This window comes from Dermacentor andersoni, chromosome 4 (genome assembly GCF_023375885.2).
Source record: "Dermacentor andersoni chromosome 4, qqDerAnde1_hic_scaffold, whole genome shotgun sequence".
NCBI lineage: Eukaryota > Metazoa > Arthropoda > Arachnida > Ixodida > Ixodidae > Dermacentor > Dermacentor andersoni.
Window position 1 is genome coordinate 55,590,892 of NC_092817.1, and position 27,373 is coordinate 55,618,264.

At 44.7% G+C, this 27,373-nt stretch overlaps 1 protein-coding gene across 1 annotated transcript in view; it reads right to left on the bottom strand.

Moving 5' to 3' along the window:
* LOC126537190 (gamma-aminobutyric acid receptor alpha-like) overlaps positions 1 to 27,373 on the bottom strand; it is an 82,553-nt gene that overhangs the window by 9,005 nt on the left and 46,175 nt on the right. The window contains exons 2-10 of the mRNA XM_050184377.3: positions 21,485 to 21,608; positions 20,638 to 20,744; positions 17,957 to 18,024; positions 17,223 to 17,443; positions 14,284 to 14,366; positions 13,672 to 13,806; positions 12,529 to 12,684; positions 6,516 to 6,676; positions 3,009 to 3,197 (exon numbers count right to left, since the gene is read on the bottom strand). Of these exons, the coding sequence (XP_050040334.1) occupies positions 3,009 to 3,197; positions 6,516 to 6,676; positions 12,529 to 12,684; positions 13,672 to 13,806; positions 14,284 to 14,366; positions 17,223 to 17,443; positions 17,957 to 18,024; positions 20,638 to 20,744; positions 21,485 to 21,561 (1,197 nt within the window). The 5' untranslated portion in view covers positions 21,562 to 21,608. The remainder of the gene's footprint in view (positions 1 to 3,008; positions 3,198 to 6,515; positions 6,677 to 12,528; positions 12,685 to 13,671; positions 13,807 to 14,283; positions 14,367 to 17,222; positions 17,444 to 17,956; positions 18,025 to 20,637; positions 20,745 to 21,484; positions 21,609 to 27,373) is intronic.

The window sequence follows — 27,373 nt, forward strand, 5'->3', positions numbered from 1 at the left end:
GCGAGGGCTGTTACGTACAGGCGAATAATGATGGCGGCCTCTTGTGCGTGTCACGCCGCATCTGTCCGATACCGTCTGGCTGCTGTGTAGACACACCGTGCCCTCTTCCATGTCGCATCTGTTTACCGGTACTCTTTGTCGTTTCATCGATCTGTCCCGAAAAACCTGTGTCGGAGGGCCGTCCGCCTCATCCAGCGTGGTGGACATTTATGTACCTGCCAACGGTTTTGCGGATGGCTACATTGTCGTCTCGGCATAATAACTGCTGGCGCTTCAAGTGGCTCGTCTTTGCCGGCGGCATCCGCTGACTTCTCTATCGACGTCTTCTGTGGCGTGCAAATCAATGCCAGTGTAGGAAATTTCGACCTGAATGCTGCTGACACCAGTCAAAGTACATGCTTTGATAACTCGATCTTCCATTTCTTTTTTCAAAGAGAGAGAGAGAGAGAGAGAAGAATACAGGAAGGCAGGTATGTTAACCAGTCAATAGTCTGGTTGGCTACCCTACACTGAGGGATGGGAGAATGGGTATTTAGTTCTGGCCGTACATATGCGGCTGCAATGATTACTGGCAAGTTCTCCCTGTACAAGCATGCGGTTGTTTTCTCGCAACTTCAAGTTCCCCCTGTTAAATTTGTGTTACCAAAAATACGTTAAATCTAAAATCTGCATTATATCAAACGTCTACGTTATAACCTATGTTAGCACGTTTCATACTTGGGTTGCATTTGTGTCTGAGCGAAATTTTGACTTTTGGTAAAGTTAAACCTGTTGTCACTAACATAATTTGTGGCGTTGTAATTACGTTCAATTACGTGTTAGTACTGACCCAAACCGAACGCTCAACGTACATCTAGGCTTGAGAATTGCGTTTACGGTGTTACGTGCTCACAGAGACTTGGTTGTCTTTCAAGCTGTGTAATTCAAGAAACTCGCAAATGGTTGTGCAGTAGTAACACTTCTCGCATCCTCAGTTTTTCTGGTTTTCGCTTTTTTCGATATAACAGAAATATTGAGTACTCCGCTGAAACGTTAGAAGTCAGCATCTTCCGAAAACTCGCATTCAGTACAATGCCGAAAATCTGATATTTTTCTGTACTCACCGTATCCAGTTGCCCTTTTCAAAGATGCAGTGCAACCTAAGTAATCATCCCGACTAGTTTTGCAACCCGCTGCTTAACTCCTTAAAATTGCGAAGCAGGTCAGGATATTCTCCAAAGATGTAGCATAACGTTACAAACATGTTTCTAGCTCAACTTTATCATTCGTCGCTCGCGTAAGTAATAATGATAGTAATTAATAACAATATTGATTTCGACGCATAAAATATAAAAAAGCAAGGTAGGAAGAAGGCTAGCAACAGCCGCTGGAAAGGCCTAACGCCCTTCTTTTTCTCCTCTCTTCTCACCTTTTACTCCCATATTTCTGTCCTCTCTTTCCCGAAGAGCATAAGTAAGCACATGTTAACGCTACGACAGTGACGCAAGCCGGCTCCCCTACCAACAGGCTAGCCACGCGATAATGCTAACGATGACGCAACGAGGCGCCAGCATTGAGTAATTGCCACATATAGACACTACAAGTCCATCTTCCGCTCGGTGAAAATCAGCTCCCTTTCACCGACTTACACTTATTAGGCTGGCTACGTGAAACTTGCGCGCAGTGCTCACTTTGTCATTTTCTCCCTATTTTCCCTCCTACTACTCCCCCGTCGCCTTACCCCCAATGCAGGGTAACAAACCGGACGCTCGTCTGATTGACCTCCCTGCCTTTCCCCTCCTTGCCTTCTCTTTCTTTCTTTCTCTCTCTCTCTCTCCCTCTCTACATGAAACTTCAACGATGAAGGCACTAGATACCATTTCGCAGTAGGTACCAGGCAAAGTAAAAATGAAGGGAACGTCGGTTTTTCGGTCACTTAACACTAAGCCACATGAAGGCACCGACAACATGCGCCATCGCCGGGAACAAGCCATGGTGCACATGGTGTCGGCACTGCATCAGTGCACATGCCTGGGCAGGCTGACGAGACGTGCACCTTCGCTCTTCCGTTTGTCCGCGTCTGCCTGGGAAACCAACGCGCAGTGCTTTGCACGGTCGCATCTGTTCTACCACGAAAAGGAAAGGATAGACAGCCTGCACAAGGGAAGCGCTGCATAATATGTGTGCGACAGCTGTCGCTCTCAAAAGGATTCCGGAGCGACATTGGTCCCTACTATTTTCCCTGATATCGCGGCATTGCTCGCTCGACACATGGTGAAATGCCACGGCGTCTGCTTGAAGCGCTCTTCTAGACGAAGGGCACCGAGCCAAGTTTCGTTCCGTGGGCTCTCCTACAGCTGACATCACCACGATCATTTGGAAACCAACTTCAAAAAACAAGATGAACACCTCGCCGTAGCGTCTCGTACAATATTGATTCGTGTTCTTTTTTTCCTTTCCTATTTTTTTGTAGTAGAGCATGTCCGCGTGAAGTTTTCATCCTGCTCTTCCTTCCAAAGTCACAACGGAATAAAAGCTATTATATCCAATTGATCAGCGTTCCTCGGCGCTCTTTTCCCATCGTTATAGAAATACAAGTTATGCCCAATACCCACATCGCTGTAGGCCTGTATGCTGCAACTGGAGTAAGTTCGTTACACATTGTTTTGGATGAGCATGCTGCCCTGTAGCGCGAAAACGACTTCAAAACGGTACACACGTCTCACAGTGCTCGAACGCTCGAACTTGCTGTGTGTGCAGTTCTGAAGTAAATCTTTAGTCATCTTTGTGCTTCAAAGCAGTGCATTATTACGTATGACACACTAACGTCTAAGGAACGAAGAATTTATGACAAACGCATCTACATACTAGAGTACGCTCACTCGTGCAGGGCCGGAAACGAAATATTGTAAAGTCATTTTGAGCGCCATTCTTCATTATGCTCCTTTGTTTTCTTTTTTTTTGTTTTTTTTTTTTACCGCGGATGTGACGTTAATCTATAAATAATGAACTAAGCAACAAGTACTTACGTTGCTTGGTAACGAGATCATCTTCTTAGGATGCAACCTCTGGCAGTGATCTCCGGCCTCCCTGTAGGCCGCAGATTCTAAAGGCTGCTGCTCGTCGCTACCGCTTTCTTCATCACCGCTGTCTTCCGTTGACGCTCTCATGCGTTCGGTTTCCATCTCCGGGCAGTAATAGAACTCTCCGCTTCCAACCTGCGACAACGCGTCAAGCGAGCGACAGTGTTTGAGCGTCAAATATTCCCGTGTTTTTGGCGAGTAGAACGGCGTCAAGAGGCACTCTGGTTAGCAATACACACGTGAGCGTAAAAGCTCAATCGATATATGAAATATAAAACAATGCCTTATCTCTCTGGGAGAAACAGATGCGGTATTTGACCGTTTCTGAACTGGTGATTAACCTTATTTCTGGTCTGTTGTTCCTTTTTGTAAAGTTGACTGGAACTGGTGTACTCCAGTGCAACAACAACACCGGAACTACTTTAAGACGTTATGTTCAATCACCAACTCGCCCAGCTTGCCGTGTTAATTCAGTTATGTAAAGGCCTATAAACAGTAAATATCAACTATTTTCTCTCCACTTGACTTTTAGTGAACATTCGTTTCTTTCTACATGTCGGAGCACATGTGCATAGTTGCTGCTTCGGACAAAAGCCAACACCATTTTTTTTTTTTTTTTTTTTATTTAACATACTGTTAGTCCCACTGGGACTGTTACAGGAGTGGATTTATCAGCAAGATACAGGAATACAGTGCAGTACAGTAATACGCCAGTTACATATCAAGCGGGCAATAATACAAACAGTATACAGTATAGTAATATGCCAGTTACGCACCGAGTGGGCAACAACACAAAATCAATACAGTCTGAACGTGATCATCAGGTCTGGATTGTTGTCAAGACTGACAAGGCAGCGAGCTCAGCGAACTTTTTCAAGGAATCCTGCGCAGTTATAGATTTATCTAGGCCGTTCCATTCTCTTATGGCTCGAGGGAAAAGGGAAAAGTAATATGTGTTGTTAGCACAAGAGTATTCATTAATCGTAAAGTCATGCTTGTGACGTGTTTCTCTAGAACGATTAAAACTAATGTAAGTAGCAGGATCCATGTTAAATGCGTTATGAATTAATTGATAAAGAAACTTGAGCCTATGGAGCGTGACGCGGCTTGATAAGGTGTCTAGGCTTGCGTTGGAAAGCAGCTCTGTGGGAGAATCAGTGCGCCGGTATCTATGGTAGATAAAACGAACAGCTTTTCGTTGAACTGATTCGAGCATGTGTACATCTTTTTGCATATATGGAAACCAGACGACGTTTGCATATTCCAAGATTGGACGGATAAGGACTTTATATGCGAGTAACTTGGTATCTGAAGTCGCAAAGCGCAAGGTGCGCTTAAGGAAGTATAAATTGTTCATTGCTTTTTTGGTAATGTTTTGTACTTGGGTTTTAGAGCTGAGATTATCCGAAATAATCACACCAAGGTATTTCTTTTCAGTTACTGTTCTGAGAACGCCGTTGCCAGTACCGTAAGGGAAATTAAGTTTTGTTTTCTTATTTGTGACAGACATCACTACAGTTTTTTCCATGTTGATTGCCATTTGCCATGTATTGCACCACTTTATGACGTTGCCGAAAGCTGTGTTTAACCTTATTTGGTCTGCATGAGTGTTTATTGTTTGGTACAGCACGCAGTCATCCGCAAAGAGACGCACCTTCACATCAACGTGGTATGTTATGTCGTTTATGTATAAAATGAACAAAAATGGTGCTAGCACAGAGCCCTGCGGCACGCCAGAAATGACCGGAACGATATCAGAAGCATGGTCATTGTATTGCACATATTGTCGGCGTTCCGATAAGTAGCTGGCTATCCACCTCGTAACGGGACCATCGCCAAGTATTTTGTTTAGTTTGAAATTCAGTTTAGCATGTGCCACGCGATCAAAAGCCTTTGAGTAATCAAGGAAAATTATATCAGTTTGACTTTGATGATTGATTCCCTCTGCGAGGTCATGAAAGATTTCTGCCAGTTGGGTAACAGTGGACAACCCTGCTCTGAAGCCATGCTGGTTTTGGTGAATGATGTTTTTAGTCTCAGTATGTTCTTTAAGAAATTTTAACAAGATATGCTCAAGAATTTTACAACAGGTACATGTGAGGGATATAGGCCGGTAATTGGACGGGGACGTTACGTCGCCTGATTTGTGAATAGGCACAATTTTTGCTACCTTCCATTCAGCGGGCAGACAGCTGTCCTGAAGTGACTTAGAAAATATGAGGTAGAGATATTCACTGATTGGTTCGGCATAGCGCCTAAGAAAGCAGTTTGAAATTCCGTCAGGACCACAACTCTTTCTTTCATCTAGGTTCAACAACAGAGAAAGAATCCCAGGTACACTTATGGCCGGAGCGCCAGAAAGTTGTGTAGACTCATTACTATAGCACGCTAATGTTCCTAAAACACCGTTATCGGCGGTGAATATCGACTGGAAGTAATTGTTAAATGAGTCAGCTTGCTGCTTTCCACGTGTAGGCGAACTAGCAGTAACATGCTTTCTGTTTAAATACCTCCAGAACTTGGCCGGCGAATTTTTAATAAAGTTGTTAAGTGTATTGCCACAAAATCGTTTCCTAGCTTCGCGTACTTTATTCTTTAATTGTTTTGTTAGCGAAATTATGTTTACCTTTAGTTCTGAGTTTGGTCGTTGACCATTTCGTTGCCTTAACCTATTAATTTTCCGTTTCATGTGGATTATTTCTCGAGTAATCCACGGATTGTGCTTGCATGTTACCTTCTTTTTCAAAGGGATAAAATTTGTGATGCAATGCATCACGTGTTGTTTAAATTGTACCCACAAGGCGTCAACAGTTACGGATTTTCACACGCATGTTGTAATCACACCCGTCCTTCCTCCACCATTTTCTTTAAAAAGGTCTCCTGTATTCTAGAACTTTACAAAGTCGAGTGGCGCCCCTGAAAGCAGCTTTAGGCTATTAAGTTAGGCTGCGCCTTTGCTCTATCCACTTCCCTCACTACCGCCTTTTCATATTTTTCTGTACCTCAGCCTCTCGATTGTCCAAAATTCCTCACGTGTTATAGGACAGCATGACCACGCGCTCAGCTAACATCATAGAAAAGTTTTGTTACGACCACGTACTGCAATGCCTGTGTAGAAAAGTCAAACGATAAAATCACAGTGCGAAACTAAAGCTCGAACTATATATTCACGGTGAAAGCCGTTCTTCCTATGTTTGCTTGGAAGAACGGCCTTGCTTGTGAAGTACAGAAAATATCACGTGGCCCAATGTAGGCCAGAAGCAAACCAAAGCATGTCCAGCCGTGTATAAGATATGGTTAACGATTACTAAAGTTAATTAATGACTGATTAGTGATTCTATTAGAGTGAATTAGGGTGGATGAAGGTCGATTAAGATCGATTAAGGTGGATTAAGGTATTTTTTTTATTTCGAGATACTTACTCATTGTTGCCATTCTTCCACACAATCTTACCTTCGTGAAATAATGGACGATAGCGAATTCGACAATGGTGGCGAAGACAAAACCAAAGCCGATGGCGACGTAGTAATCCAGGGCAGTGCAGTAAGGAACTTTTGGCAAATCATTTCGACTCTCTAGTGCAAGAAACGTCATCGTAAGGATGGTGGTCACACCTGTTAAGAAAAAGAAGAGTAATATAAGCCCTTGAAAAAATTGCAGGAAAGCACTATCAAACGCCGTTGTAACGAGTTCTTGGCGTATTGAAGAAAGCGAGTTGAAGCTGCCAACTGTCCCAGCAATCAAGTTTTTGCGTTTCGGAACGCTCTGAATACTAGCTTGAGCGAGGTGACTAGATGTATCATGATCCCAAGTGTCCTGAGGGTTAGCGACTACAGAGGCCAACACAACACGCATTAGGTTATTTTACGTTGTTGTAAACAAAAAAAAAGGCAACTCTAGTGTCGCGATTTATTCGATTTCGCTCTTTACTCTGTCCTTGTTATACTGCACTTTTGAGAGAGAAAAAAATTTTAGCCTGTAACCATCGCAGATGATAGTCAAATTCCGCGAATAGCTTCGGCGGATCTCAGAAAGCAAACGGACAGGCTAGCAATGCTTTCGAAGTATACTGCCAACGTCGACAACAGCTTTTAATGACGGCGGCACAAATTACCGTCTACATATTTTCACAGACGGCATGAGAAAGTGGCGACGATATCGGCATCGCGACGATAGAGATGATGAGGGTGCTACAGCAGCACAGCATGACGGAGGCGGCACGGCAACAACAGAATGACAAAAACGGGACGATGATGGCTTGAAAACAGCTGCGCATCTGTGCTTTGGAGGGCACTCGTTTACTTCATGGATGACAGGTGCTCCTCCGACCAACTGATTTAAAAGCATGGAGATTCCATGCACTGTGGTTGTTGGCCTAAGCGAAGCTGTGGTGAGCCGGCAAGACGAAACGGCGCTTCTCGACAACAGACGCGTATATTTGCATTTTGCGGGCAGCGGAGAAACACGACACAGTCACAATGCCCCTGTAGCGACACTATCCTCATCCCTGCTTCTTCTTAAACGTGCTGTCGTGACATCAGCAACTACTGGATCACTCAGAGACACCGGTGTAACCTTCCTCCTCCACGGACCTACCTTCGCTCCGCTGGGTCGGCCCCCAACAAGATCCTCATCACGTTTGCGCAGCTTTCTCCTCTTGGTGTGTCACCACTCGGGTTAGATGCGGGAAACCTGTCACCGTATACCCCGAAAGCTATTCACTTTAAAGATATAGGGGCATAATTAACAGTTATGACATCAGGCTCTTGCGCTGGGAGACTGAGGCCCAGTTCTACTATCGGGCACGTAATTATTTTCTGTGCGCGAGCTTTTTAGCAAGACAAAAGCATCAATAGCCACAGCCAGGAATGCCCGGGATTGTTGGCAAAAAAGAAAGTCCTGTTTACAATGTCACAGCCGAAGAACTTAAATAACTACGGCGGAGATAAAGTCGCGAGGTGGGAATATATTTTTCGGACGATCACTTATGGTGATACAATCCCTTTCGCGTGATGGAGTACACGGCGGGTTGCATTATTCGAGCGGTTTGAATGCGAGTGCCTTAAATGACACATTGTGTGACTCCGCCGTCATCAGAAAGCCGTGGTAGAAAAAACAGCACACAAATTACGTAATTTTCATCTAACCAAAAAGGAAAGGGGTCACATTGAGGGTTCGATCCTCCGCACCGCCCTCACTGCCACCGCTCCCTAGCCGAGAGCGCTAACCACCGCGCCACCGTTGCAACAGACGACAGCGACGAATATCTTCGAGGCTGTGCACGAAGTTGGGCTCTGTCTGGCGGGTTATTCACTAGATGGTGCATGCTTCGTGTACAGGAACGCTGCCGTGTCCATATAAAGGAATCTACCTTCCGTTCTACGCTACGACACGTACGAGGGCGAAACAGAAAGACTTTGCCCCTATTTTTATTGGCCAAAATAAGGCACACAGAGGTAATTACAAGTATACGTACTATTCTACGAGCCTTGCACTATTTTTCCGCACAGCGCAGTTCCGCGTAGCTGCCGACAGATAAGGCCGGGCCGGTCCAGGAAAGGTCCACCACTGGGAATGGATATGTTGACTTCGCATTTACAGCCATAATTTGGCTGAAGAAATAGGGGCAGAGACTTTCTGATTGATCATCATGATCATCATAGATCAATTAGCGCAACGGTGGGGACGCCGTCAACAGTAAGGTCGACAACGTTCGAAGGCGACAATGGAGGACTTGTACAGATCGATGGCGACGCAGTTCCTGCCTCCTGAACTGCGGCGCTTAGTTTTCCTCTTGCGTGGGTGAAGGGCGCCGACGCATGGGGGACAACGAGCGGCGACGCGGGGAAGGTGAACGACGTGTGTGGACCGGGCGCTCGGCTGGTGGCCTGTTCGACTGCCGACTAAAATAAGTGTCGTGGAAAGGCTGCACGTCGGCGTAGGGAGGCGACTGCACAAACTCATCAGAGTGCAGCATGCGGTGGCGGCAGAGTCGTGCAACATGGCCGGGAATACCGCAGGCATAACATATGGGCATGTTGTCTTGCGTGCGCCAAGGATTAGTAAAGGCAGGAGCAGGTCGAGCAGGAACAGCTGATTGCCCGAACTGCTCACACTCATGCTAAGCACTGGCGATCCGGCTGGCCCACTGGTTGCACAGCAGGCATGGAAGAGACGATCTGGCTGGCCTTGTTCTTGTGCTCTTCTTCTTCATTACAAGTGTTAGAGTACAGAAAAAACACATGCATTTCTGATATGGGGCTCAAACCACCAATTCACTAAGCATGGTAATTAAAACTGCTTAATCACTTGCCACGACTTAAGAGAGATAATTTCGGCACAAAACATCAAAAAGAAATATTTGACTGCATTAGAAGCAAGGTACCGACCGTAAATGATTGAAAACATCTGAAACAACGCCAGCATTACCCGCCTTGCGCTACAGGGGTCTCTCTCTCTCTCTCGCCCCTAGATTGTGAAACGTTAACACTTGCCCCAGACACATTGCAGAAAACCTGCACGTGGTTTGCAACTTTGCGGATTTGAGCAACTGATCAATATTACGATAAAGTCATCAGCGTAAGCCGATACCTTTATATCTCTCCCTACAGTAGCTGTCTATCGTTTAATGGTGTCGTTCAGAATAAGCCTAAATATTAATTTCAGATAAAGTGCGAACCGTGCGGGGACGGTCGGGATCCTTGTCGGACTAAAGAGCACACCGGAACAGCTGCACTGACTGAAACTACTAACTAATAGTTGCGTGCTAATATACTTTTAAGCAATTTTAACTACTTACCTGTCAACATATTCTAAAAGCAAGAACAAAAAGTCATGGGAAACATGGTCAAAAGCTGATCTACCTGTGTAAACGACAGTGCATATTCTGTCATCTCAGCTGCTTCACACACAATGTCCATCGTATGAACTTCAGTGATAATTTTTAAGACCAAGTGTTGTTTAATGCTGTCCTGTCATCTGGTTAATTCCAAGTTTCGATCTTATGGCTAAAATCTTGGCTAAAGTTTTGCAGTTGGTCGTGAGCTGGTTTATAGGACGGAACGTGTTAAAGCCTTGGGCCCCGTCTTTCGCGTTAATTTTTTGGTGTTAACCATGTCAAAGTCTGTCGCATTGAGGAAGGCAGTAGTCCTCTTTTAGGCATGCCCCTAGACTTTTCGCATAGCACACTGCACAGCACACAAAAAGATATTATAAAATGCTGTGAAAGTTCCGTCCCCATCAGGGGATATTCTACAATGCAAGTCGCAAATCGCTGTCGTGGCGTTGTCTTGTGAAAATAATTCGTCGCTCACCACAAATACATTGAAGAAGATTTTGGCTTGTTAGCAAGCATTTGCTTGAACTGTGGTTCATTTATGGTTGCTTTCTTTTGTAAGGCTTTTGAAACCCATCAAATGGTTGTTTTCAGTTTCACGCTGATCAGACACAGTGGTTTTATCCTTGCAGTAAGCTTAGATCAAGTTACGTTTGACTTAACAACTAATACTGAATGGGCAAGCATCATATTCTTGTCTTGCTTTAGCGCAAATGATGTAAAAAGACGGGTGACAGGATGAGCGCTCATCCTGTCATCTGTCCTTTTCCTTCATAGTCGAACTGAGTTGCATAAAGCAAGACAAGAATACGCTTGATTTGTGTACGTCCTTTAATTTAAATATCCTAGACAGTTCTTCCTCCTTATGCAGTGTCTGTATTCTTCTTCGTACCGATTCCCCGTTGTATATTTCTTAAATGAGTGTTAACAAGCTTCCCTTGAAATCTTTGATTGCATCTATAAAGAGACACGGGCCCATCCTGTTCTAAGCAATCAGCTGACCTAGGCACTTCATGAGACTTCTTCGCTTGTTCGTTCTCTCCCTTGCAGTGTTTTGCCCATGACGTAGAAGCAGTAGCTTCAAGTCTTGCTTTAGCTTTTCCCCATCTTACAGCCGAGGCCGTCCCAGTGTTCGCAACATCTTCGATTTGATCCTGATAGAATTTCGGTGGCAATGCCTCCATCATCTAGCAGAATGTCATTCATCTTCCACTTCTTCCAAGAACCCGATGCTTGATTTCGCTTTTTAGTACGCCCAATATTAGTTCGCGCAAAACCATAATCTGAAAAGGCAAGAGGCACGACGCCGTACCGTCTTTTCGACCCGGAAATTGCTGCACGCCGTCGTCACACTTCAATGCCATCTAGTGAAAGATGTCGATGATAATTTGTGTCGTCATCATCATCATCCAACGAAGTTATTGGCGCCAGCAGTGTGCTTCGGAAGTATTCAGCGTGTCCATATGATTTCTGCTATTCTTATAAGCCATATTCGTCTATCTTGAAGGGGGAAGAAGCGAATTGAGTGACGTCGATGAGATCGAAATCCCGAAGCAGCTACCTCAGCTCAGCTCTGCTGGAAGCTAATATATTTTTTAAAGTGTTGTTTCTACGCGATTCCCCGTTGTGCAATGTGTAAATATCTCCTGGATGCGGAGTCAAGAGCGATGTGCTTTTGTTGGCAAGACCTGTTTATTCAGTGAACGAGTGTGTAACATATAAACACAATTCAAAACACGAGCGATGAATTTAACTTGCTTGTAACTGCAGTCGCAAACTACACCATATTATGGCGTCGCTGCGAGGCTGAGACTGTCTATGTCGTGCGCTGACCTAACACAACCGCGGTTACGCGTTTATACGTAATTTGCAGCGTAGCACTCACAGATAGGGTGCATTTTTTTATTATTAGGATTATATACATAAATATTTGTGCAAAAACCACGGTAAGTCACTGTCAAAGAGAGAGAGAGAAATATGAAAGAAAAGAAAGGCAGGGAGGTTGACCAGAAGAAAAATCGGTTTTGCTACACTACACTAGCGGATGGGGAGAGGGAGGTAGAAAGACAAGCAGAAAATAGGCAGAGAGAAAAAGAGCACACGCACGCACTCAGCGCTTTTCTCAGCACCCGATAACAGCTAACACTAGAGTCGCTCGTGCTGGTTTGTTGTCCGTAAGCACTGCAACAATGCATTCGTATTCCTCTACTGTGATGGCTTGTGAGACTGACATTATAAGATAGCCTATGTAGACAATGGTCCCTCGTCGATGCGAGCTAGAGCCGTCGCGAGCGTTTGTTTCTGCGCATTGTACCCAGGGCCGCCACACGAGATGTGCTCAGGTGTCTCCTCAAGACCGCAGTCGCGATAAGGTAAGCCAAAAGCTTATGAGAGCTTCAGAAATTGAATAGCCAAACTAACGATGCTTCCGAAGTTCACTGCTGGCGTCAATAACGGTGTCTCCAGGGATCACAAAGGTGTTTTGCCGTGTTCGTCAAGTAAGCGTCGCACGCAAGTGCGAGATGAAAAGACAAGGCCTCGCTTTACATTATCCTCGGTACACTCTTGAAAATGGTTAGCACAGTCTTGATTTTACAAAAAAGAGTGAGTCGTGACAGCGTCCGTGTTTACCGAGGGCAATCCTGTCGGCGGTGGCCTCGCGGTTGATCCAGAAGGACACCCAGGAGAGCACCACTAGCAGCGTGCAGGGTGCGTACACCTCGATCAGGAAGTAGCCCATGTGACGCTTCAGCTGGAAGCTCACCAGCAGCATTGCGAACGGCCCTTCTGCGAAAACAGAAGTCGCGGACAAGCCACGGGGAATCGCAACTCACCTATAAAGTCGTATTCTCGACTGGCACGTGAAAGCCTAGCATCTTCTCGATACTTCTTTTTTTTTTTTTGCGATGTGGTTCCACTCACGAGAATAAAGAGTTCGAAAAGAGAAAGAACTTGACAGGGTGTTGGCAGGTTTCAACTTTGCTTTGTCAATCTTCAGATTTGTGCGAAATTCGGTCAGTCACCTCTTTTCTTTGTTTTGTTTGACGATGAAAAGTTGTCGCGAATACAGTGTTTCTTGTTACTTTGTTCATTTCGCCGTGCATACCGAAAGCGAGGGGCCAACATTTTTAATTTTATTTTTTTGACGGCCTCTTTATGGTGTTTTCTACTTAGAACATGGGATGGCCGTCGAAGCCGTCAGTGGTAGAAAAAAAGAAAAAGACGACTACTGCTTTCGCGAAAACATAGAGTTGTCTATACGCGCTGTTGTTGACGTGACATCTCAAAAGCCTTCGCTCTTTCTCTCTTATCGCAAGATTAAACTGTAAGGCTTGATCCTCTCTTTAGTAAAGCTTTTGAAGGAAATACAAATGGACAGGCGGTTTGTGTGTTGTCACTGCTGGCGCCGGGACACAACTGTTGTGCCCTCGGCAGAGCATGTTTAGATATGGACTAGGTATTCTCCCCAAGCTTAGCACGCAAAATGAAACTTGAATGCGTAAATCCAAGAGAGCTATATCAATGCGCAAAATCCAACTCACGATGTGTCGGCGGTTTTGTCTTCTACGATGCCATCTCATTATTCTTTTCTTTTCCTTTTTTTTTTTGCGTATAATATTTCATCGCACAGGGCCATTTACATAAGCTCCAGGAATGAACGCATTAAAACTCAGACTAAAAATAAGAAGTTTCAGAAATAACGTAACCAAGTGAGCAATATCCATTTTTTTTTTCTCATGATGCTCCACTGTCTCTTTATCAGCTGCTTCTTACCTTTCCTGGAATAGTCGCTCTGATTATCAGTTGGCGTTCGAACGAGGTCAAATTGGTTCAGTTTCATATCCGACGCAATCACCACTCGTCGTTTCGGATTCCAGCGAAACATCACGTCCTTTGCAGGATACCCAGCTATTGAAAAAAAATACAATAGTAAGCGTACGAACAATCAAAAACGAACTTAGAGACTATTTCAGCAACTACATTTCTTGAGAGCTACTTGAGAGCTCCGCGAGACGTGTTCATATTTTGAGAATTTGGCTAGAAATGCTTCGTGAGTCGACCGCGATGGGAAATTCTGCATGCGGCAAAATCCAGCCCCGTTTCAACGCTTAACAGACTTTACTTCTTTGTCATTATTAGCAAAACCCCTCCTCTTTGTTGCACTTACATCTCAGCGACAGTTGTCTTCAAAGGGCAAAATTATTGATGACTCTAGCTCATTATTCGTCATTACAGTTTGGATTTATACAACATTGTTAGCTACATTTGTCCTTAACATTTTTGCACTTTTTTGCTACAAGCAACACTAAGAAACTCATAATTAACAAGGGTGTGAATACACATTATAATAGCTTGACGCAGTAGGTGTGCAGTTAGTCTACTCACAGCTTCCGATGCGAAGAGGACAGCGTTGGGTGTCCATGGGGAATTTTTCCAAATTCATGGGGCAGCTCGCACTCACAGTCAGCCTTTCAGCGGAGGAAATTGAAGAACGCTACAGTCAGAATGCTTTATTTATCTGGAGCGCTACGGAATCACCATCACACAAAGTGCAGACGAGTTGGCAGCCATACGACACAAGAACAAGGATAGCTTATTCAAAAAGCTTACCTAGAGACGCGAATATGGCTTCATATAAGTTGTAGGAACGATATAAGAAATTAAAAATACAAAAAAAGCCACGCACATCAAACGAAAATAATGTGTTTTTTCTTGCCCCTCCTTCTCCCTGGTTGTCAGCGTTTTGAAAAAAGTGCTCCGAGTCGTGTCTTCCAGACTCATTTGCATTCTATGGTAAGTGTCATTCTTTACGAGAAAACAAAAAAAAACGGGTCGTCTTTCTTGAAAAATAAAAATGTACGATTGCATTAAAGCATGAGCAATCGCTAGGGCTTCCAGAATATCACTGCCGCTCATTCCATTTCGCCGCAGCGGAGGGCACACTGACGCCAGATTTCAAAACATTGCGTAACCACGTGTCATGGTAAGATACACGACTAGTCGAAGGCGCGCTTTGTCTTCATGCTTTGGCTAGCAATAAGAACAAGGGGCGGAGCTTTCTATCTCTCTCTCACTTTCTCCAGCTGTAAATGGCTGAATACGCCGTTATAGTTTGCCTTTTGAAAACCAAGAGCTGAATGGCGCCGCTTTCAGACACCCTTGACAAAGATGCATCGGTAAGTAAGATGCACGTCTCGGTGCAAGTACTTACTTATTCACCCGTTCTGTTTGTTTATTTATTTATTTTTGCGGCGCGATAGGCGTTAGAGAAACCATCAACGCTTCGAATACCGAAGCGTCTGTCTGGCACCGAACCATTAGGCGTTCAAGCCTGGTCTGCCAGAAGAGCCAATTCAGAAACGGTTCTCCCATTAATCGTTTCTTCACACTTTGGGATTTGGCGTCATTTATAATGTCTTTAACACTTCTGTTATCTTCCCATCTTGCTGATTCATACTATAAGAGCGCCCACCGCTTACAACGCGAGCTTGCTAAAAAGCTCAAGGAAGCTTATTCTTGAAGCGTAGTCGTCTTCTCAGCCTCTAATCATTCAGGCGGCCTGCGAGTTCAGCGTACTGGCACCTCTCTCGTTACGCCTCATGAATAATCATTTCAAACATTGCCACCGCTCTCTGCAAATACTCAGCGTGAGTGCGCTCTTACTCTAAGCACAATAAGCATTAATTACTTCCAAAGGAAAGAAAGCGCCCAGTATCGCGTTTCTTTTTTTTACTTTCGTTGGAGGTAAAACCAAATCACACCCATTCTTTTACCTGCAATAAAAGTAACATAACGCGTCAAAATTGTCAAAACGCAAGCAAATACCTTCACATATTAAGTTTTTCGGTAGACGTAGCGTCTAATTTTCGTCTTTCGAAGATTTGGTGCACTGAATACTTTTGTGGTCGGATATACATTACCATCCTCAGCAGTGAGTTTTTCGGAGAAAACGTTGCACTATTTTACCCTCACTGAGTGATGCGCTTTATTCAAACACCTAGCGCATACGTGTCCTTTGTATTTCTGACTAGACGTCTGCGCAGTTATGACTACATACACGTTAATACCTAAATGAACGAGACCATCATGACAAAACTGGTTGAACAGCGCAAGTGGCACACTGAGTGTATGTTGTTGGGCCAGTCGGTCGTACATTGTTAAGGAAGGTGCCGCGCAATACAAACATGGTTGAGAAGACCACAAGGAAGTGTGCCCATTCTTGTGTTCTTCTCGTCCATGTTTGTACTGTGCAGCACTGTGCTTAACGACATACTGAGTCTTTCGGTTCGAATGGCATCGGTAGCACGCTGTATTCTGTTTCGTTTTGATTTACGGTTACCGTGTACAACAAAAGCATGCAATTAATTATGCCCTTAAGTAAAACAGACTCCGATTCCGTTATGCTTACGTTGGCTTCCTTGAACGTTGGCTTGACTGACTGATTCATTCATTCCAGCAAAACTGTGCCAGCAACAAGTACGTCACTGCTCTGGGTATATTTGCAGCGCCGAAAAAACTGGAACGTACAACGTGAACCAGACAGCACGGGGGCTGTTCATTGGCCGTTCTGTTTGTTTTGCGTTGTGTGTTTCCGTTCTGTCAGTGCTGTAAGCATGTCAAAGTGCCTATATCAACTAGTCCAGCTTTGTGCCTTAATATCGCCTGTCTCCCAACAATGATAAAGTTGTAAGCAAATTATGACATCAGATGAAATAATCAATTTCCGCAACATAGTAGTCCTCTGCCTCTACACAAAACATTCGGCATTCTTGGGAGTCAGTTCTACTCTACTGAATCACTGCCCGACAGAGCACCGAGCCATAGCTCTGGGAAATCCTAGTCAACTTCACTAGGAAGTACTTGATCTTGTGCTTTTGTCTTTTTATGGTTCTTGTGCCTATGCCCTCCAGTGTTATCTTTAGATTGTGGCACTCATGAGGTACCCCTTGTTTGGGGGGGGGGGGGGGGGGCATAACTTGCCCATAAACATTTGTCATTTGTGGACCATCAACGAACATTTGTTTTGTGTGAGAATTTAAGAACTGACATCACTGTATTTCTTTCTTCTAACATTGACATTTGCGCCGTTGTGTGCCCCATGTCAGAGAACATGAGTATCAGACGCCGCCTACAGGCCCCTCACGTCTCCTCGAACACAGCTAATAAAAGAGAAGTCATTGATGACGTAGATTTAGGAAGCCAAGACTCCTTCTCTGAGTCTAATAAAAAAGTGTTTTCTCATTTCAATTTCCTTAATTATTCTCGCGTAAGATGCGCGTGAAAGGTGTTTTTTTTTACGCATCGGGCATTCGCGACGCACATACCTTGACGAGTAGAGCACCGTGCCATCCTGTGCCAGGCGGACGAACTTGTTGGGCTGAGTGATTGTGTGTAGGTAAGAGTGCTTGCCGTTCAGGAACGATGTGTCCGGTCGCCATATCTTCTGTAGCATGGATATGGACAGGGTCATAGACGGCATGGATCCGCGGAAAGCCAGACGGCGGTCGATCCAGCTTTGCCGGAAATAGCAGTCCATCGAGTACGTCTGGTAGCGGACCGGAGTAAAACAGTCATCTTCAGGAAAGTACGCTTAAGAACAATGACAAGAGGCACAAAGAGTTGCTTTGAAAGTGAACCTAACGGAACAGTGCGAATAGTGTGGCCGCGTGTTAATTGCAACTGCGCCCTGTTCAACAACACGCGACATCGGTAAATGGAAATGCTGCTTTCTTTCTACTGACTCCACATAAAATTCTGAGTGTCTCGCCATTGCCCTACTCAAAACTTATTCCTTAAGACATGATGTTCTGTGAATACTTCCGTAAGATATTTTCACCAGGATCAAGACACGTTTTAATGACGTTACGTTCACTTTGTCAGAGGTTTGCTTCAATTTGCTTGAAGCTTTTTACATGATGGCCACGAGAATCCTTGCTGATAGGCATTCTCTTACTCTAAAACGTACTGAAGGACCATTCTAAAACGTATCTAATAACAGCGATCTCATTTTCTTTATTCTAATAAAGTACGAAACAGTCACTATCGGCATGTATCTCACCATATCAACTTCAGACACCGGTCCCATGCTGCGTACTTCAATATCAATATAAACATCCGTTGGCGTGTCTAAAAAAAACCAGCAAAACACAAATTCAGGTGAGTGTAAGCTACCGAATCACTCATCTCATAATCAATTTAAGCTCTTGAAAAGCAAATCCTTTACTCCCACATTTATAGCTTTCCCTCCCATTCCCAAGACTTCAGTTCATATATATAGAAAATTAGAAGAACATCATCAAAAAATCACATTCTTGGATAGCAAGTTTGCTGACCGCAAAACACAGCTATTTAAAGCAAGCATAGTTTCAGTTAGTTATAGATAGAACACAAGTCATTTAGTGCAGGCATTACGTTAGGCAAGTCAAGAAGCCGTAATGCGCAGAGAAAACAGGCATCACCAACAACTGACATTCAACTTTGAAATTCTTATGCCCCACATTCTTACGCTATAATTCTAAGGTCCCTGAATGTGCGTTGGTAAACTCAGCACTTTATTGGGCATTTTCTTTCTCTCTGGCATGTATATGTACATGCCTGTGTATTTGTGCCTATGTGTGCGTGTGTTTATAACGCTCTGACTCCGCATAAGACGCGTTAAAATAATAGAACCCCTCAGGAAATTTCCTTCGCAACCTTTAAAGCGGTGTAAACAGCACTCAGCTGTGACACAAGAGGCATGCGAAAGTAAGACAAATTATCGACGACTGGCTGCCACGCCAGCTTGCTGTGAGAAAAATGCGATGTCACAAGAGACTTCGTTGTAAGGAAACGTTTCTCCTTTATTTATTTTTTTTTCACGTCTTCACACTTGTGGCTACAATATTTTGGAATTTTTTTTATTAAGATATCAGCACTGTTCAGACATTTCTTACGCAATGGCAAAAATTAAAGAAAAGGCAGGCGAAAATGGGCGTTATGTAAAACAAGAGTTCCCCATCGGCCTGTGAAGCTTCGATCTGACGACCTTCTTTCGGCAGCAGCTGCTCCCCAGATCGGCTTCTTCTTTCCCCGATCCCGAAGATGACCCCAATAATGTGTTGAATAAATTGGAAAGCTTGATTTTAGAATGCCTCCGCATCGAACACGATTTCGCCTAAGAATGTAGGCCACGCTTCCCACGAAAGCAATCGAGAAATGGTCGCGCTAAAGCTTTCAACATATCGATGCGCCCCCATATTTTTCAACCAACGGCGTTCCTTTAATATGAGTTTAATGCTTGCAGTCTTGTCACCGGAATTCGCTTTCATTCTTCTCACTTCAGTTTTTTTTTTTTTTTCGCTCCAGCGGATGCTGAGAATTCTGCAGATCCCGTCCAAGTGCACTGCCTGATTCTTTCACCTTTATTACTTGCATCTTCCTCATTTTTTTCTTCATTCACAACACTCTGCCGTAGCTATCAGTACTGGCCCACATAGCCTTCGCGCCAAGCCATGGACTATCACACCACCACTGTTGCGGGTGATAATTTACGACGCGACTCTCTCCCAGGTACGTTTCGTTTCTTTCGAAAGCTTCCCTCACCGAAATGACCAACGCCGCCGGGGACGTCTCGACGCGAGCAGTATTTGTCAAGTAGAGAAATATGACCGCTCCCGCCAACTCTCCCTCTGCCCATCCCTAGTTCCCGGATCGTTTATACCGTTGTTGCGTTCGGAGTAAGTGCCCTGGCGATCCTTCCACCCCGCCAGTTCCGAGTAACTGCCCCGCACACCGCCTGTAAGAATCCTTGGTGGTAGGTTACAGGAAGGAGCGACATACGCAAGCAGCTTGTTCAGATTCCGCGGTGTTACGCAGCTGTGAAACAAGCAACAAAATATATGAGCAGTCCTAAAGGCCCGACAAAGAACTTGCTTTTTTTTATAGTTAGAAAAAGAAAACGCCGTCACAGAAAACAGAGTGGTCAGGAGAAACACTGGCATTTCGGTAACAAAGTTGATCCTATGGGAACTAGGGATATTAATGATACTGCCATAACAGTGACGTTAAACTGAAGCAATGGCCTTTTGCCCTAATATCGCAGTCGTTATGCACTTTCCCGAGAGGGCGGTAAGTACAAATAGAGTGAACATGCCAGTGATTGCACCGTATTACCAAGATTACAAATGTTCGCAACTGCTTTATGCGGTATCGTAACTACCCCTTCCATATCTAAAAGTTATGAAGCCTTGCGTGTACCATTGCTTCGAGCGTTTCAATATTATGTTAGGGTGTTCCGACTGTTGTGCTGCAGTGACCAGTGACATTGCCTGTACATCTACTGCTACAATTCCATTCATCCACTCAAGCTGTGTATACTCCAATACTTTATTATAATATTACATGTAAGAGGCGCTGTAATCGGGCGCCAAGACCTTCTTTTCTATCATGTCAATGAAAAAAAGGTGGTTCGCTCACAGTATAAGCAACACCAGAATTGTCGGGTTGTCAGTTCCAAGGTTAGCTAACCCCCTTCCACACTTATTTCAGTGCAAGGATAAAAAAAAAACATGCTCGTGTAAGACATGTGTATCAATTTCCATCAGTATATGCCCCTGTTGCTTCTTATACATATTTGTTGCGCTTGTATCACGCTCTCTGTTCCCAATTTTCAGTTGCTAACGCACTGTTCACTTGTTCTTATTCAAATATATAGGGTGCTTCTTTCATGATTCGGTACAAATCGTGCAATGAAGAACTCACCCACTCTTCCTGGCCTAACATGATGGTTGTAACCTTGCAAGATACTGTCCAGCAGTAATGACACATTCTTGTTGTTCTGTTTGCTGGACCTGCCGATGCTGTAAGCCCTAAGAAAAAGGGACACACCTCTCGCATCAGTCTTGCCGCTCCATCCCAGTACATAAACCTAACACGTCACACGGAACACAACCACAACAAAACCTACAGTGCAAGTAAATCATACGGCACGGGAAATTTGACGCATGCTTCCAAAGATTAACTACGCTAAGGGACCAGGACTAAAGAAAGCACAAGTGCATCATACACACGGAATTGTTAGTATTCCTTCATTTGTATTTTTACATCTCTATTGGTCCCTTTGTTTCGTTAGCATTGGTTTTGTAACCAAACAACTTCAAAACTGCCGCTCAAATACCCCGTATTTCACGGAGATTTTCCCTCCGACCACCACATGGCAGGAAAGCGTGGGAAGCTGTTCTATTTCTTCGTCTATCTCGCAAAGGGCTTTTAGCTTTCGATCTCGGGGTTTCGCACTCAAGATCTCCGAAAGCGCATAGTAAATAGAGCAGCAAAGTGGCTTCAATGCTTTCAGTAATCTCCATCACATAGCGTTTGCTAAACCATTCTTTTCGAAAGGCTGCATCTTGCCATCACTCTTAATCAATGAAAAAAGGAGAAAAACAAACTATTCGCAAAAAAGCGAGCAAAATAAAAATTATTCTCTCTCTCTCTATCTATTCTCTCACTCTCTGAATTTTTCATGTCTCCGTCTCTCTCCTTTCCAGGCAGACTGAGTGGCAAGCGTAAATATAATGATATTTTATCTACGTAATAACGAGGACCTCACATTGTGACGCTCATGACCGAAGGCAGCAACGTTGTTGTGAAGAAGAGCGGGACCAGCTGTGGTACCCAGTGCAGCATGCCAAAACAGACTTGCCAGGCAAGTCAGCATAAGAACGGATCTCCACCTGAAAGCACCCAAAGAAAACAAGGCAGAAGAGAAGTTTAATTAACAGTCAAGACAGTATTTTTGGCCAAGTACGTCATCAGATACGCGATCAATTTGGCTAGTTGGCACCTGTTAAGATGAACTAAGGGAGCAGATCGGGAACACGAAAAACAAAGAGCCATGTAAATACTGAGCTGTCGTTCGAACCCCCTACTTTGTTCTGCACTTCTTTATGTGTCCTGGTTATGCGCCCTTCATTTCCTTAGTTACAAGTCACCCTGTACTCAACGCCCCAGGTATGAGAACAGAAAAAAAAAACGATAAGACACAAATCTAAGCTTGAAGTCCAGGGTTTGACGGAATCGTCTGGTCGTCTGGTTGACGGAGGCGTCTGATCGGGAAGCGGCATGAGAACAAAAGGGCACACCGACCAGGGAAAAAATACGTAGCGATAAATTAAAAGACGTTACGGCTCCAAACAAGGGAGCTTTCTTCACAATCTACAAGTCTACAAAATGTTCCACAACTCTAAGCTCGTGGATAATCATTTCAGCTGCCACCTAAAAAAAATTGGAGGACGCTTAAGCTTCGCCTTCAAGAGTAGAACGCGATAAGCCTCCCCCCTCCCTCCCCTTTCCCCGGTGCTTGGCGCGCGACAGAAGACGGCGCGCTTCCTGCCACGCTTTCCTCCCTTGTGCGCGCAAGAATGAGCCGCCATCGTCGGCTCACCCTCGCACGTTTTGACTCGCATATCGGCATGCGGCGCACGGCGACGCTGTTATCGCCCTTGGACTTTACACGACACTTCACGGTGACGGCAGAAATGCGCCTGGTGTGCACATATAACTGCTATCGCAATAAAAATGCCGGTAAGCACGACTCGAGTTGCTAAATGTCCGGCATCTTGCAGAACACATTGCAGCCTACCCCCTTGGAGCTGAGGTCTTGAACAAGAACCGCTACCGAAAAGCAATCCTTGATTTTCTTATTGTACATATCTGCGAGGTCGGGCTAGGAAATTTTCTGCGGTTAAGGGACGCTAATTCCGAAGTAAAAGGTCCTTCGTCGTTTGCAGGAGTTATAATAAACATTTCAGTCAATCAATTGAGGATACGAGTGATGAGGCACGCTTTCATAAAGCCGGGCATGATTCTTCATACCGTTCGGAGCTGTAATGGAGAGCTTCTTGAAAACCTATCATCGTTTGGCATCTACCCTGTCCATACATGTTATAACACTTTGCGACGCGTTTAAACATTTTACGTTTTCTTTAACTACATTCTCTTTATCCTTCAATTGACTTTTGAATGCCTAAACTTTTTTCTGTCTCCATGTCACTTTGCTCAGCGCCCTATAAGTAATAATGTTATTTAGGCCCATATATAACCTAAACTTCTTTCAGAATTTGTACACTTTTTGTGTTCGTGGGAGAAGAAGAAGGAGACAAAGGAGAGGAAAGACAGGGAGGTTAGCCAGTGTAAGTACCGGCTGGCTACCCTGTGCTGGGGAAAGGGCTAAAGGGAATAAAAGGAGAAAGAAGAAGAAGAGGAAAAAAATGGAAAAAAGAAAATTGACACAGTAACGCGAAACTACGCGCTACAACGTTCAGAGGCGGTCGCACAATTCGCATGTCCTTAAAAACTTCAACAAAGCCCTTAAGGCCTTGAGTGCCAAAGCCCGTCTGGACCAGTGTCCTAGAGCTTTTTCCTCTGTAAAGGGGCGATTGTCCAGTTTTGCGAGAGCGGTCACGAGCACTTTTCTTCGCACTGCGTAACGGGGACAGTCACAAAGGAGGTGTTCAATCGTCTCCTCGCAGCCGCAGGTGTCACAAGTAGGGCTGTCGGCCATTCCAATGCGGACTGAACCAGCATATATATGCGCAAAAGCTATGAGTTACGACGTAGCGTTTACCCATGCCTACGCGTTCCGCATAGGGATGGACGACACCACAGCATGTGGCGATTGCGGTGACGCGGAAACTATTCGTCATGTTCTTTGCCAGTGCCTGCAGTACAGTGTACAGAGACAATCGCTTTTCGTCTTGCTGAACTAGTTGCATGACCAGCCTCTGTCGGAAGAAACAATTTTGCCACATCGACGCAACTTTACATCGCATCAGAAGGACGTGCAAGCGCTACTGCGCTTCTTGACATCGACTGGCCTGTGTGAAGGCCTGTGATTGGAACGCCTTTACTGTTACCTGTTTCTCTTTTTTTCCCTTTCTTTATTTCCTTTACTTTCTTTTCTTGATCCCTTTTTTTCCTCTCGCTCTTTGTCGTTTCTACAACCCCTATATACCCCACCCCAGCACAGGATAGCAAACCGGAAACTCGCCTTTGGTTAACCTCCCTGCCTTTACCCCCTCCTCTCTCTCTCTCTCTCTCTCTCTCTCTTGGTATTCCCTTGCACACCCGGCTTGTATCCAAAAGGGTCGAGATTTCATCACTGCTGAGTGGTTTATTACTGAATCATGTTGCTGCTGAGGCACAACACGAGAAACTATGGTTTCTGTATTGTGATTGATTCGAATGCGCAAAACCCTAATATATTTTTCGATGGCTTTGTACACGCCCAGTGTGCAGATTCTCATGGGCGCCAAGTGTGTAAGTTCTTTATGTCCCCGTTACTACACAACGCCTTTCTCGTATTAGTGCTGAAGAGAGAGAGAGAGAGAGATGGGACGGAAAAGGCAGGGACGTTAACTGGATGAGATTCTGGTTTGCTACCCTGCACTTGGGGAAGGGTAAGAACAGCTGCACTCCCACGACAAGTTAACCTGTCCTTACGTGGCCAAAGGTTCGTTGCGTGTTTCTTTCCAAACCTTTCACCTAAAGTTCCTGGACATAAAATATCAGTCATAATCCTCACCCGAATCACACGTAGTTGCCGTAGCTTCGAGCAGATTGAAGTGACGCTCCAAAAGCTATAGAGAGCAAGAAAAAAGAGCGAGACTGCATGAGAAAGCGGAAGGGGGCGTGCCACTACATATTGTTATCGGTAACTCAGCAGCGGCAAGCAGAAAACTCTGATTTCCTCCTCGTGAAGGAAGACGAAACAATCACAGGGTTTCTTCCAATTAGCATTGTTTGTTCTCTCAATTACGAGCGAGCAGCTCTCGTCTCGAAGCGCGCCGTTCCTATGCCGCTTTGAGAGCCACTCTAATTGGCGCTGTCAACGCCTGAAACTCGCTGCGCGAAGACCGCTTCGAAGCAGGCTCGTCCTTGCCTCTTGTTTCTAAAGCTCGTTCTCGCCTCGTTGTCACGCATCCTCAATTGTTACAGTTTGCGCTTTCTTGGTCATTGATATGTTGCAACGAAGACTCAGCCCAAGAAACATAGGAACGTCGACAATATCTAAACGCGGCATCATTTGACAGGGGCATTTTTTACATATCCGGACTTCTTTTGCCAGCGCTTCTCATTCATATAAAAAAAAACTGCCACTAAAGTTAAGTTAAAAGACTTCTTAAATATTTTTTTCAGTCCCATTTATCTGGCAACACGTCAAGTTGAAATGCGTTCATCTAGTTGACTTTACTGAGAATTTCTCTTTACGGTATAAACGCTAGTATACATCGCCCCACCCCCCCGTTCTTTCCCTCCTCCGTCTCCCCCTGCCTTAATGGCCTGATTCAGACTGATTGTTTCAGTCTGGATAATTTTAATTTTTGTGAGTGCGTTTGCCTAGAGAAGCTGCTATCCGGAATCGTCCAGCTACTCCGCCTTGCGAGAGGCGTAAGGAATTGTCCCTCATCGCAAGAACAATCGGCTTAAGTAGCCCCAAGGCACGGACAAATGGCGCGCGGCGATGGCTCCGGCGGGGAGCCACAGCTCTAAACGTGTGACACATCTATGCCTTCGCAAGAAGATGAACGTACTCCAGAGTCGCGCTGCGTCAAGAAGACGGCAAATGCCTCCTTCGCGAACCCCCTATGCTTTTGCTCCAGCGCAGTAGTGCTGGAGCAGTTGGGTCGGTTTTTAATGTGGTCGATACGTGTTCCTGCCATGAGACACCTTTGTGAAACGATGCAAGAGTAACCTAACCTGCTCGTTCGTTACCGCATTCGTTCGAAACGTATTTGCACTCAATTAAGTCACTTTTGTGACGTCGCTATTGGCGACCAAGCAGATTTTCACTGATGCCAATGTTAAAGCCCTAAATGATCGCACTGGACTCCACGCTTTTTTTTTTTTTGTATGCTGCTCGTTCGCGAGAGTGCATATTTGCAATGTATCTGCGATGTTACACTTGCCTATGGAACCGCACACATGTGAAGGCGTAATATTAAATGTTCCCGCAATTCTCTTTTACTTACACAGGGTTGCCATAGCGACGATGTTTCACGTATGTTTTCTTCGTCTCCTCATATTATCCCGTATCTTGTCGCATCTGTTTCCATTTCTCTCCCTCTTTCTTCAGTAATTCATAGCTTTCACTAGCGAGCACCTATTTGCAACGTTCCGCGCTTGAAACTTGACCCAATTTGAAGGCGAGTTAGCCTGCCTGCAAATGCTCTACCTCGCATATAGACCGATAGTATGCTATCGCAATACTGTCTGGAAAGAAAGCCCCGTCTTGCTAAAAGCGTCGTCTTCAAAGCGGCGCTCATAGCATAAACGAAGCGCGGTACACCCACTGCTCTTCCAGTCTCATGCACGGCGATCGAAACTTGAGGACGCAGGGAAAGTACAGCGCCAATTAGGAGACTCTAAAAAGGCCGCCGGTGTCTTTTCCCGCAAAGCACAAAAAGCCTCGCAGAGCAGCGCTTGTCACAGGGTCAACGGGCCGCGCATTCTTGAGCACACTCGTAGTTCTCGGCAACTATATAGCTCTCGCTATTCATCGACTCAAGGGAAGAGTCATTATACGTAGCGTTCTCCACTGAAAAGCTGCTGCGCAGCCCATGAAGGCATATTAGAGGCATGATACTGCGTAATTTTCCCATGCGTGCAGTTCTATCCATAGCTTTGGCTTTAGAAGAGACTTTGTAACAACTACTCCCATCACGCGAAAGATGAAATTTCTTGAGTTCTTTTTTTTTTATTGAAGTGAATGTTAGGAGAGGTTGGTACCTTTATGTGGTGGCACCGGCTACTCCTTGTCGCTTGGCAGACGAAACAAATTTGCGCAAAAAGGGAGATAGCGACACTAAATATAACACTCAGTAGATCACCGGATCAATAAAAAATATACAGTCTTCCCTTAATTATGCGTCAATGGGTTCAAGACATGTCACTGAACCTATGTTACCAAGGCTACCATTAGTCTGCGTACCATTGAATATGGTCCTGGACAAAAAGCGTTTGGTGGACGCAAGCAGTATATCAATATTTCAGTTCGATTCCTTTTTTTCTTGTTCTGTTTTTTTTTCTCATTGATTAAGTTTTTGACCTTTTCAATGCAATTAAAATTCTTTGTTGTCCCAAGTGTTCTGTAATATTTGCAACAGCTTTGTACGCAGGCGAATAGCGATTTCAGAAATCAAATGCTAATCAAAATGGTTTAAAATAATTTGCGCAATGCTTCCAAATATCACGTAGTCCGATACCTTTTATTTCTGCTTCACCAAATTGCCATTCGGCAGGTAGGTAACGCCTGTTTGTATCAGATCCAGTGGTCAACACCCACATATCACAGAGTATTCAACGTCGTAATCAGCCTGTCTGTGTCCACTTTAAGGCGAAGGCCTCTCCCTTCGATCTCCACTTACCCCTGTTTTGCGCCAATTGACTCCACCTTATTTGTGCCGGCAAACTTCCTGACTAAATCACACCAGCTGCTCAC